Below are 13,448 nucleotides of genomic sequence, written 5' to 3' on the forward strand. Positions count from 1 at the left end.
TTGCATGCCGAAGCTATATAACCAGCATTATTAAAAATGTCTTAAATTGTATGTACTTCTGTATAGACTTCAGAACTATTATACTTCCCTGCCTTACTGAACAAGGTCCATTGACTATATATAATCTATCCTTTGTTGGGTGAGTGCAGAATCATCCTTGTGAACATCATGCGATCTGTTTTGTTTACCATCTTTTTGCCCACTATCCCACAAAATGCCTGAGACATAAATTTTTGTTGAATTAATGAAAAAATCTTTACCATGCTGTTTGTTATTCATCGCTTCTTTTACTGTCACTTTTCCTTCCTATTAGATGTTTCTCGTCTACTGGGAACTTTGCAGTCAGATAATTTATTACTGTCTTCGTGTCCATAAGAAATGGATATGATTTTGCATTTACTTCTGAGTAACTTGGAAGATTCTTTTCCTTCTTGGCTCTCAGTGGTGGTCTGAGATGGGGAGGGTGCCAGAGACCTCTGAGTAATTGAAGCCTAGTATTTGTATATTGATTCTCCAAACTTAGTGTGGCTATACCCCCATACTAAGTAAGCACTTGGTAAATATTTATTGAATGAATGTCTAGAATAACTATTTGATGTATCTACATAGTAATAAGTAATCTGGTGAAACTAGTGCTTGTTATTTTGCTTGTTTTTACTTTAAAGTATTTTTCTTGATTCGTTGCAGAGTGGTCAAATGGAATTTTACTTAATTATGTATAATTCCATAATTATAGTTTTGTGCTGAATGCTCCAAATATCAGAGGTAATGTGGGGCATTAAGACACGCAAAAGATTTAAAATTTACCATTTTCAATTAGGTCCCTCAAAGTTCTGGAACCCTGGCTCCTGCCCAGAGTGATGTCCTACCATATACAATGCTGTTGGCATCTCAACCACTGTGGAGCCACTTCAGGAGCATGGAATTGGTCAATTGGGAATTGGGTGGTAATAGGATGAGTACATTTTGTCTGTTTGTCACATAGCACTGTTTTGTGTAGTTCTTTCGTTTATATTCTTTGTCTTTGGGGGATGAACCCTGGCCAAACTGTGCCATGTGTTAGGGGAAGAAAACCTCTTTTTGACAGCACATTCCTGCTCTGTGGTGGTTGTGATATCACCAGCATATGGCATGCTGGCATCTCTGCAAAGGGGCCAGAGGTCTGAGTCTTAGGAGAAATCTTCAGAGACAGACAAGCGCCAAACCTGGTCTTTTAATAACATATTTTTGCACATCTACACATGTCATTTACACTAATCAGGCAATTGTGCAATTTTCCTTTGGGGGGGAAACAAACTTGTAAGTTTTTTTTTAATGCTTGTTGTTTATCCCTAATGAGAATTAAGTGAAAATTATGTATTAGTGGCATGGGGAGATACTGTCAACATTTGGTATTTGGTTTTGCATTTGAAAGTTATTCCTAGTATAACCTCCCTTGTGTTTTATTCTTTCTCTAGACAAGTTGGCATCAAGAATGGAATGTTTTTTGGGCAAGCTAAACAACTTTGTCCTAATCTTCAGGCCGTTCCATATGATTTTCATGCATATAAAGAAGTTGCACGAACAATGTATGAAACACTGGCAAGGTACATCGTATGCTGCAGTCACTTCCGTGTCTGTTCTTTTGCTTCTGTATCTGATACTGAAGAGAGTCTGGTGTTCTTTAGGGTTGTCAGGGCCACTTTTGGTGGACTCTTCTTTCTTTCAGGAACCCTATCGTCAGCAACTCCAGCAGTCAGTAGCTCAATCTTAAGATACATGTTTGCACTGCTCAGACTGTTCAGATGATTCTTGATGTCGGTGTAAACTGATTCTCTGCCTATATAACTTCAACTCAATGGCTCTCGTTTTCTTCCTCTGGAACCAGACAGATGAAGGATTGGCATTTTTTTAATCTAGTTATTTTCTTTTATTACATTTGAATTATAGTTTTGTTTATAATCAGAACTGATGGATTAACAAGTAGAGATTCTAAAACCATTTATATTCTAAAATCATTAGGTTTGCCAAAAGTTAGTTTTTATAAAAGTTTTTAGTAATAGTTTTAGGGTGGTTGATAGTTGGCTTGAGAAAAGGAGATTAACTTTTATATACAGTATAGGATGATTGATTGATTGATTTTAAGATTTTATTCTTGAGAGAGACAAAGAGGCAGAGACCTAGGCAGAGAGAGAAGCAGGCTCCCTGTTAGGAGCCTAATACAGGACTCAATCCTGGGATCCAGGATCACAACCTGAGTTGAAGGCAGACACTCAGCCTCTGACCCACTCAAGTGTCCTCAGTATAGATATATTTAACATTGATTCAAAACTCAAAATTTAAAATAAGTTCATGGCAGGCAACGTATGCTCCAAAGCAGGAGTCGGCATATTTTTTCTGTAAAGGACTAGATAAGGTCTGTGTTCCAACTGCTCAACTCTGCTGTATAAAGTGAAAGCCACAGACACATATATTAGTGAGTGGGAGTGGGTGTGACTGTGTTCCATTAAATACTTACCAAAACAGGCATCTGGACAGTAGGCCAAGGTTCATCAACCTTTGGAGGGTATTAATGTTCTGAAAGATAATTCTTGCACCTCTGTCTTCACTTCTTCCTCTCTCCTTTGCATTATTTTGAATATTTATTGAATATCTATTAAATACAAATAACTGTTGATGACTGCTGATCCCGTATAGAGAAACAAAATCCAGTGTCTACTTGAGCAGGAAAAAGAAAATAAAAGGACCAGATGAAATTATCTGGCATTAGTTTGTAGCTCTGAGTGCTGAATGATAAGCCATTTATAATCACAGCTGTCTTTAAGATCCCACATATGGGAATGTTGGTGTTACCAGGGGAAAGTGTGTTTTTAAATCCGGTTCCACAGGGCAGCCCGGGTGGCTCAGTGGTTTAGTGCCACCTTCATCCCAGGGCGTGATCCTGGAGTCCCGGGATCGAGTCCCACATCGGGCTCCCTGCATGGAGCCTGCTTCTCCCTCTGCCTGTGTCTCTGCCTCTCTCTCTCTCTCTGTCTCTCGTGAATAAATAAATAAAATCTTTAAAAAAAAAAAATTCCTGTTCCAGCGCTGAGGTCGATAGAAGCATCCAGATGAGGGCTGGGAATGGATGATTGAGCTGGGGAGTGGTACTCCTCTGTTCTGTGTTATGAGCATTGAGGCATTCAGGCAGCTACCTACCTACCAGCCTGAGTCTCACATCAGGGAGATTTGAAAGAGAGCTGTGACACATACTGGTTCTGAGATCATTTTAGTCTTTGGAGACATTGTCAGTGGCACGTGGCTATGCTTGGGGGGGAAAAATGTACAGTGTCATTCTCCTGCCACCCTTTGGAAATGCTACCTCGGCTTCATATTATTTCTGCCTCAGGGCAGCTTTCACTGGGAAGCAGAATTGCTATCAGGTATACCCTTCTGCTCTTGGAGATTTCACCCTTAGGTGTAAACCAAATACTCATTTCTTAAATGAATACAGCCAATTCTGATTTGTAACCTGCAGTAAGGTGGTGAGATAAGGCATAGTATATGTTAACTAGTAAGTTATTGAAGGTACGTTTTTGACCTTGAGGCCTTTCTGGTTGCCTTCCATTTGTGGTCTGCATATTTAATTACCTTTGGAGCCATAGGATAACTCTGCTTTTTCTTTTCTTCCTCTCTAGCTAATTAAAACAAGTCTTTTGTGTCAGTAGATCATGACCAAAACCCAAAGTATTTCCACATTAAGGGAATGTAGTTTGTGTCCTTTCAGACAGGTATTTGGGGGTGATTGGTCTTTATATCCTGTATCCTAGGCCTGCTACAGTAAAAGATATTCAGTTGTGGTGTTTTTGTTTAGGAGATCATCAATTATTTTGATTTATGCGATTTTTCTATCTGTTTAGGATTCTGGTAAACCATGTTTAAATACTTCTTAGGTTAAATGTTACGATAGTTTTAATTTGCACACTACTTTTCAACTATTCAGAGCTTTACAAAGGTATCCTCAGCATAGAGAAACAGGAATGGTAATATCTGCTGCATTTTTGGTAGTTAATACGGAAAATGAGAAAATACTAATCAATAGGTTTTGCAGTTAAAAATTAGGTGACTAAATAATGGCACTTAGGCCACTTTAATTAAAATGCTAAAATGCTAATACTTTTTTTTTTTAGCATTTTAAAAAGTCTTAAAAGGAAATGAAGAAAGATGCCAGGGGAAGACTCGACCCTGCCACATTTGTGTCTACTAGAGGGCAAGCTGCCAGGTGATTCATTGCCTTTGCTTTGTGTCAACAGCTACACACATAACATCGAAGCTGTCAGTTGTGATGAAGCACTGGTAGATATCACTGAAATCCTTGCAGAGACCAGACTTACACCTGATGAATTTGCAAATGCTGTCCGCACAGAAATCAAAGACCAGACCAAATGTGCGGCCTCTGTTGGAATTGGTTAGTATCTAGCTTATCTTGTATTATTTATTGTACTCAAAGCATTGCTAAATGATCATTGAATATCATTTAATTTTTTGGAGTAATTGTTCAGGTTGTTTTTTTTTTTTACTGTACTGCATAGGCCTCTGACTTCTAAGACCATTCTTAGCATTGGTCACATTTGTGCAATACATGAGGTAGAAGTGTTAGAAAGGTAAGTAAATGGATGATGATGATACTGTCTTTGGGTTAAACAAGTTGGAATATTTCTAGTTTTTCAAAAATGGGGAGAAGTGAATTCAGTATTTGTAAACATACTCTTTTTAAATGAACCAAAAGCCTTCTTTAAAGCAATGTGGTTGGGGGTGATTGGGAGTTAAGTGTTATTGTGAGTCTTGTTGTAATTAAGTTACTTTATGAACTTTAGCTTCCTGGAGTACTCCACCAGTCCTGTCTTCACTCTCAATTCCAGAAGTCATCCTTATCAACTGTTGGCCCTCGATGATTGTCCTGTCTTTCCCCACCCCTTGTTTTGTCTTTAACCCTTGTGCTTAGTTTCCTCAGCCACTTCCACCATTTGTCCTTGTTTGGTGGAGCCGTCTCTGACACCTCAGCTTCCCTGAGTCCCCTCCTTCTCTCAGAACATACTCTATTGAATAGCTCCTACCAGGATGCCTCTTTACTCGTGTTCTCTCCAGTATTCTGTAGTTCCAGGCATGGGAGGTAGATAGAACTTCCTTTTAGCTTGTCATTGTTATTTCCAACCACTCCTCTTCCATTCTTATTCCTCTGAAGTTCTTGGTGTCATTTGTACCCTTGGGGTTTTAATTTCTGGAGAGAACTGAGTAATGACACAGAGAAGCCAATACTGTGGAAAGATTTTTATTACTTACACTTCCCAAGGTGGGAGGAGAAGGCATGCTGCACCATGCAGGGCCACGTGAGGAACCCCCAGTTTTGGTCAGGAGGCAGAAGCAGGAATGACGGGAAGTCCTAGACCAGAGCCTATATTGGGATTTCTGTGGGAAAAGTTGGGCTGAGTGGAATAAAAGCTTTGGATTCACTGTTTTGGATAATCCTGTGTTCCCCTTAGGCCTTTGTAAGCTGGGATCTGTAGTTGCCTTGTACCCTGCCTGGATGAGTTAGGGCAAGAAAATACCATCTTTGTGTGTGACCTTGGTAAGGAGAAGGTTGACGGTGGCTGGCTTGCATATGCGAGGAGGGCTCCCAAAGGAGTTAGTTGTTTGCTATTCTTAGAAAGTAGCTAGCACTGGGAGGGTCATCTCTCCCCAGCCAGCAAGAGTTTTAAGATATCAAAACATAAGATACAGAAAATAAAATAGATGATTAATACATTCATAGCATTCCTCTATTTCCTAGCTAGCAACCTTTCTGCTCCCCTGTTTGGCCTTCACATCCTTCCCAGCATTCATTTAGGGCTTATTTTCTGTTTTCCAGTATCTGGCATGGGTGTAGTTGTTTAAATTATACTTTTTAATTTATAGGTGTGACAATATGAGTACTACATTCTTTTAGATTCAATCAAGCAATTAAAATGAAAATCCCATGTGATACAATATTTCCACTCCTCACCCCCTTTTGCCTCTCCACGACTCACCACTGTTACCATTTTGGTGTCACTTTGCAGAACTTTTTCTCTTCATGAATATTTACATATTTACCCTGGGAAAACACTGTTACATAAGGCTCCCATAAAACTGAGGCATGTCCATTTTTACGTCTTCCATAAATTCCAACATCCTCCTCTCTGAGACCCCTGACACCATCTCTGTCTCCTGTACCCTTTTCCTCTGCTCTGCTTTACTTCTCCATGTCCACACCATACTGTCACTGTCTGTTTTTAAGACTCTCACACCCGCAGTTTCCACTGCACATGTTCTGATTATATAGTGAGACTTTGGGTTCTTCAGGCTCACTTTTTCCCCCTATCCAGTAGCATTCCTTTGGCTTTATTTTCCTGCTCACCCTGGACTCACTGATTGGCAGGATGATTAAATTTCTGATCATTATCCTTGTTGCCTGCATCTCCCATCATAAAGTTAGGGACTGCTTTTACCATTCCTTTACCAGAGTAGGAGATATTGAAATGACACTTATTTGGGAACAAGGGAAATCTCTATCCAGTAACCATGTGGGCTATAATCTGTCATATTTAACAAAATTCTGCCAGTTTTACTGTATTTGAAATGATCAGAATTGCAAAATTATTTTTCATTGTTTTTGAAAGAAATTTGATAGGTAACCTATCTGTAGATGTCTTTGTTAAGAAATTAAAAAATAATGGTGAATATTTTTTTTAAACTTTTTTTTTTTTTTACTTTATAGGTTCTAATATTCTCCTTGCTAGAATGGCAACTAGAAAAGCAAAACCAGATGGCCAGTACCACTTAAAACCAGAAGAGGTAGATGATTTTATCAGAGGTCAGCTAGTTAGTAATCTACCAGGTAAATACAGATCTTTGCTTTTTAACTTTGGTTTATTGTAAACATCTATTAATGCTTTTCATAGTTTTATGACATTATTCTTTTTTCCACAACAGGAATCAATTTTTTTTATCCGTGATTGAGTGCCAAGAGAAACTTTGAAATTCCTCAATTATTAATCCCCTCAGTTGACTAATTAGGACCTGAATGTTATCTTTTACTTCTATTTCTCAAGTATTTTACTTTAAATATTTCTCACGTGGCAAGATCAGGGAATTCCTAGAAATCATTTTAAGGAGAATATGATAAAATTGACTTCTGATCCTTTAAATCATAATTAAAATTGTACTTCTAGGTTAAATAGAAAGTTTTGAGAATTGGTTCCCCTGTTTATAAAATTATATTAATGGACTCGTGACAGGTTTCTGAGTTTAGTAAACAAATTGCTTTAAAAGTAGAAAATATATGAATCCTATCAGGAAGAATAAAACCTAAAGATGAAGTGATTACATTTTGGTAACTCAGAGGTAGAAGTAAAATTAAAATGTCCATCTTCACCTTTCTCCGCTAAGGGCCAGGATGCTTTGTTATTTTATATCGTGTGTAGTTACTGCATGGCTAACTTAGCTTGTAAAAATCTTTCCATAGAGAAATCATCAAATTTAATTAATTATAACTGAAAATCAGTTGCCCTTTTGGGACCTTGAAGAGATGCAGGTTTTTTGTGTAGTACAATTCATTTCACAATAATTATAGGACAGTTCCTGTCACAGTTACTAAATATTTAGATTTATTTGCTCTGGTAGATAGCTCTTTCTAGGAAATTTCTCTAAACCATGCAGTAATCCTTGATACTGTTTCAGATAATCCTATTTGTTAAAAACACACTGTTAGTTTCACAAAGCTCCTGTGTATTTATGGTGGAGAGAGTTCAAGACGATGCATTTTTGATGTTTTTTAAATCCATTTGCTTACAAAAGTGGATTTTAGTGATATTTTTAGATGTATATTCTTAAGCTTAATAAAAGTATATCTGAAGCAACCTAGAAGGTTCTATTACAGGCTATCAAATATTAAATGACCAAAATGCCACTTTATGGTAGATTATTTTGAAAGCTTCCTGACCCCCTAGTAAATAACTTAAAAAAATGTATTAGTGTTGGAAATCTGAAATAGTACATTTTGATAGAGATTGAATTGGAAGAATAATTAACCTTATAAAATCAAGCTAGCAAATTGCCTCATTAGACAGTACAGTTTGTTTTAATAACACATGTTACTGCAGGCTTATGTAAGAAGGAACTAGTATAGTAAGTGTATTTAAAGCCGCATGTGAAATCCACATTTAGACTTCCTCTTCTAGCCATCTCTGTTAGTTTCCTAAGGCTGCCATAACAAAATGGCACCGACTTGGTGTCTTAAGTAACAGAAATTTATTTTCTCAAGATTCCTAGAGCTGGAAGTCCAGCCCTGTCAGCAGGGTTGTATGTCTACTCCCTGTGTTGTCACGTAGTCTTTTTTCTTTATGTGTCTATGACCTAACCTCTTCTTAAAGGGTCAGACTGGATTAGGACCCACTTGTATATGACCTCATTACCTTGCTTACCTCTTTCAAGGCCCTATCTCTAGTTACAGTTGTCACATTCTGAGGTATCGAGTATTAGAATTTCAACATGCAAATTTTAAGAAGACTCAATTCAGTCTGTAACCCCGTCTTTAAACTGAATCATTTTTGTTTGGTTTGGTGGTGTGTTTGTTGTTTTTACACACAGTGTTTAGTTCCTGAACCTAGTAATCTTAACCTTTCACTTTAGTTTGCTTGCTGGCTAGAGGGGCTTTATTTCTTGAAGGGCAAATGTGAAATTCTGTGTCCTGGTCAGATTCTTAAGCCTTGAATTCCCTAAGGGATGCCTGGAATATGGTGGGAAGGCAGCCAGATTAGTTCCCTCTGGCAAGCCACCTTCCTGTGTGGCCTCCTCTCTCCTTCAAAACCAGATTGTATCACCCCAAAATTCTTCATGTGATGTCTGTTGACTTTTATCAAATTCCCAAATTCTTAATCAGATTTCCAACCTTTCAGGCACACACAGTGTCACCTTTTGCTATTGTTAGGCCTGTATTGAAGATGGCAGTGTAACCATCTTTTTCCAAAGTGTGCTCTTATAGAATGCAGGCTGTTCCATTAAAAAAAGATTTCACGTGCATAAGGGAAGCATCCCTGGTGGAGGGCCCACAAAGTAAAAGTTGAGAATTTTTAAAATATAAAGTAACCTATTTATCTTTGTTAAAAAGTAGCAATTTCCCAAATATTTGAAGATGAATATATAGTGCCTGTTAACATCTTGTAAAACATGCTTTAGGGAAATTTTGCTCTCTAACCAATAGCCAGAAGAAACTCAGGATGAATACACCTGACCTGTTGTCCTCTACAAGCTCTCTCTGGCCCTCTGTGCCCATAAATCTTTACTTGGCACACAGTGTGTCTAGGACAATATTCACAATGATTGTAGCTACATGAGAAGTAGAAAACGCATTACTAGTAAGTTTATGTTTTAGGGGACTCTACAGAATGATGATTATATATTGTAACAAATTATGTGAGGAGATCTGTTTAATGAAAGAAAGGATCCTCCCTACTATTTAAATACAATAACTGTTCCTGGGAGTTTTGGTTCTTTGCCTGGCCTTTCAACTCATGCATATGCCCTTACCTTGAGGCCCTTCTGCATCTGGTTCAGCCAACCCTGAGTTTGGGCTCTTAGCCTGTGGTTGCCATCTCTTTAGCCATCTCAAAGAAACACCACGGCCATGTAGCCCTACATAAAGATCTGCCTTGATCTTTAAGTGAAGCTAGTAAAATTTAAAGTTAAATTAATTACAGTCAAATAAAATTAAAATTTGGTTCCTCATTTGCACTAGCCCCATTTTGGTGCTCAACAGCCACACATAGCAAGTGCCTACTGGATTGGACAGCACAGATGGAGAACATTTTTATCATCACAGAAAGTTCTGGGCAGTGCTAATTTAGATGGTGAAAACCTGATTCTTTGAAATTTTATTCTTCTGTGTCCGCTGTACTGTCAAGTCTGCTTGCCAGGGGAGACATTTCTGGCTATTTTTGATTTAGTGTAATAGTTCCCCTTCAAGGACAAAGTCTGTCCCAGTGGCTTGACCAGAGCTTCCACATCTTTTATTTTTTTTCCTCCTCTCCTTCTCAGAGACTGGGTCCTAAGCTAACATATTTTCCTTCACTTTTTCCTTTTTCCGTCGATGCACTCAAGTTGACGGTAAAGACCCTGTTACTTTGTCTTTAGAGGTGCCACTGTCTCTAATAAATGCTTACATGATGCAGTCAGTTAAACCAGTGACCCCTGTTTTGCTGCTGATGAATTTTTCCTCCCCCCCCCGCCCCCAGCATAGTACGGATTAGAGGTAGACCCCCCTCCGCCCACGTGCCTCCCTCTGCTGCTCGACTTCAGGCCCATTCCATTTTGTTAGGTGAGCTTGCAGTGGACGGGGTCTTTCTGTCCTCCCTAGAGGGACAGTTTACTTAGATTAGGTTGATTAGGTTCATTTGGTGTTATTTAGTATGATAGCCTTTTGTACCTACTAGCAAATAATAATTCTCTTCCACTGTGTTGAAGATACTCTTAAAAACATTAGGTTTTTCTCCTGCCCCACCCCAGCACACATAGAATCAATCCAGGATTGTTGCCTCTTGCTGATTTTTCAAGTCCATGAGATGTATGAGTTCTCCAGATCTCTAAAGGAGATATCGTGATCACAGTTTGAGAGTGGGGCAACAGAGACCCCCCCCCAAAAAATACCCCACCTTTCCTGAACATAAATAGTGTGTAGAGTGTCTGACTTTGGCCAGCCTTTGATTTGCTTCTTACCTTATGTTTCTCCTCTCTGCCTTGAAAAATATTCAGATGGATTTCACTTAGAATTTCACCTTTTTGTAAATGGTATTCCTCTGACCAATTTTGATGTTAAAGCCGACTGTGGTATTCTTTCTTATTCTCTGTTCTTACTTGAACTTTAAAATGGCACACATGGGAGGCAGTGCCCTTAATACCATTCATCTAGATCCATGAGGGAATAGCTTTTCTTGGTTTAAACTTGTCTTGCCCACCTCTAGGGCCATACATCTTCTGTGTAAAGTTGATAGTCTCCCAACCTTGTGTCATACGTAAGTGCTTCAAGAGGTTGTCCTGGCAGAACCTGGACTAGTGTAGTGTCCTTCTACTGAAGACCATTCAGAGAACAGCCATTAGAAGAATGATAATCGAGTGATTAGCAGAATATAGCCGACTTTACTCTGAGCTCTTTCTCACGATCCTGTGGAAGACTGGAAACACTCTTCCTCATTGGTGGAAATTACTGGTTTGATAGTGTGCAGATCATTTTGATAAGAATTTGAGTTTCCCTGGGTTACTTTTCAGTATCTCTTCTAGATATGTGTACCTTTGTTAAGATTTTGGGCAAATTGAGGGTGACAGAACTCATCAGTACCCTCCAGGTGAGGCTCAAACCTGGCATCTGGAAGAGAAGATCACAAGGAATGTGCTGCATGCTGGCCCAGCTGTAGGAGGGTTGAGACCTCATCAAGGAGATAAACTTCATTGATAAAAGGAAATCTGTCTTGCTCCCTCTACCCACCCTCTGCTTAGGAATCTTTATTCCCAGGTCACTTTGTCCAGTTATGACAGCAGTAACGTTTTTGGGTTTGGATCTGTGTCATAAGTTCTTGTGTAGTTTCCATTCATAGAAAATGAGGCTGAAACTATTGTAAAGTTTGGCCATCACCGAAATTGTAGTAGAATCCCTAACAGTTGTGAGTCCCCTCACATGTAGGTCATACTGTAGGCCCGTTTAAAGAAGTCTGTAAGTTCATTAGTTGATTTTTCAAATAAGATGGAAATCTTGATATTACTCAGTAATAAAGATGGCATTCTTTATTATATAGTCAGTGTATATAGTGTATATAGTCAGTGTAACTGATGAACTTAAGTCAGTTACACATATTTGAGAAGGTTCACCTATATGTGGAGCTCAAATTGAGTAGATCCTAGAAATAACTTTGCTAGCATTTGCACTAAAAAATTCTTTAGTCTATGAGCTGCTTCAGTATGTCACTTAAAAATTTTAAGGGAGATTATTTTAAACTAGTTGTTTTGTCTATGAATGATCATTATTTCACATTGCTAAATTGTTTTTAATGGTTTTTGTGCAGAATTAAAGAACTATATGTATCCCTTTTTCTAGGAGTTGGACGTTCGATGGAATCTAAGTTGAACTCTTTGGGAATTAAAACTTGTGGAGACTTGCAATATATGACAATGGCAAAACTCCAAAAAGAATTTGGTCCCAAAACAGGTCAGATGCTTTATCGGTTCTGCCGAGGTTTGGATGATAGACCAGTTCGAACGGAAAAGGAAAGAAAATCTATTTCAGCTGAGATCAACTATGGAATAAGGTTTACCCAGGTAAAACTTAACTCTTCACAAGTTTTATCTATTTATTTCCTGTTACTTATCTTTTCACATAGTCCCATTTCTCCAGCCCATAGACTCTGGATGCTTGAAGTTAAGACTTTACTCTGTTATTCCTGCAGCTTGCAGAATGTTTGTTTTTAGTAGACCCCTAGTGGGATTTAAATAGTATACATGTTTGATTTTGAAAGTGAAAGTACTTGAGAATTGTTCAGTGTGTAGGAAAATAGCGTGGAAGTTTTTCTGTTTTTCTTTCCATAGCCAAAAGAAGCGGAAGCTTTTCTTCTGAATCTTTCAGAAGAAATTCAGCGACGACTTGAGGCTGCCCATGTAAAGGGTAAACGCCTGACGCTCAAGGTCATGGTGCGAAAGTCTGGGGCCCCAGTAGAAACTGCAAAATTTGGAGGCCATGGGATTTGTGACAACATCACCAGGTAAGCTTATGTATAAAAGGAGTTTGGCTAATTGATATTTTGGTTAGTTTATTATAATTAATAGAAAAAGAAGAAAAGCAAGGAAGAGTCTGAATAAAAGATCTGTTACCAGATATTTAGCCCAAGGCCATTGCCATTGTTCACTGCCTTCAGGTTCCGTTAGTCATAGGAACCTGTATGCCTGACCTTCAGAGGGAGTCTTTTGGCCGTGAACTTCTGTGCACAGACAGAAGAAAAGGGTGGCAACAGTTGTGAGTGGCGCCAGGGTCTGGAGGGAAAGGTCAGTATGGTGATTCAGAAAATGATTTTAATGAGACATTTACTTTACTTAGGGAGGTATAGTTTCTGTTTCTGAAATGAATAATTATTATAGTCTCTACAAACTGGTAGAAAGCATTTAAAAGTTTTTTTTTGTTGTTTTTGTTTTGTTTTTTTTTTTTTAAATGTGAGGACTGTTAATACAGAACTTCATGTTCTGAGCCACCCATGAGCCACCCATGTCAGGGCACCTGGGTGGCTCAGTCAGTTGGACATCTGACCCTAGGACATCCTAGGGTCCTGGGATCAAGCCCTGTGTCAGCCTCCCTGCTCAGTGGGGAGTCTGCTTCTTTCTTTTCCTCTGCCTTTCCCCCTGCTTATGCTCTGTGCCCTCTGCTTGTGTTCTCT

General features: G+C 38.7%; 1 protein-coding gene across 9 annotated transcripts in view; it reads left to right on the plus strand.

The window, feature by feature from the left end:
• Window positions 1-13,448, plus strand: part of REV1 (REV1 DNA directed polymerase) — a 96,617-nt gene that overhangs the window by 72,057 nt on the left and 11,112 nt on the right. For 8 of the 9 annotated variants that reach the window (XM_077915037.1, XM_077915038.1, XM_077915036.1 and 5 more), the window contains 5 exons: window positions 1,458-1,586; window positions 4,272-4,426; window positions 6,755-6,874; window positions 12,122-12,342; window positions 12,610-12,782. In XM_077915037.1, coding sequence (XP_077771163.1) covers window positions 1,458-1,586; window positions 4,272-4,426; window positions 6,755-6,874; window positions 12,122-12,342; window positions 12,610-12,782 — 798 coding nt within the window. Of the gene's footprint in view, window positions 1-828; window positions 948-1,457; window positions 1,587-4,271; window positions 4,427-6,754; window positions 6,875-12,121; window positions 12,343-12,609; window positions 12,783-13,448 lie in introns of those variants that run through there. The other variant, XM_077915044.1, reaches the window with a different exon arrangement.

The sequence above is a fragment of the Canis aureus genome, chromosome 11, assembly GCF_053574225.1.
Source record: "Canis aureus isolate CA01 chromosome 11, VMU_Caureus_v.1.0, whole genome shotgun sequence".
In the NCBI taxonomy this organism is placed as follows: domain Eukaryota; kingdom Metazoa; phylum Chordata; class Mammalia; order Carnivora; family Canidae; genus Canis; species Canis aureus.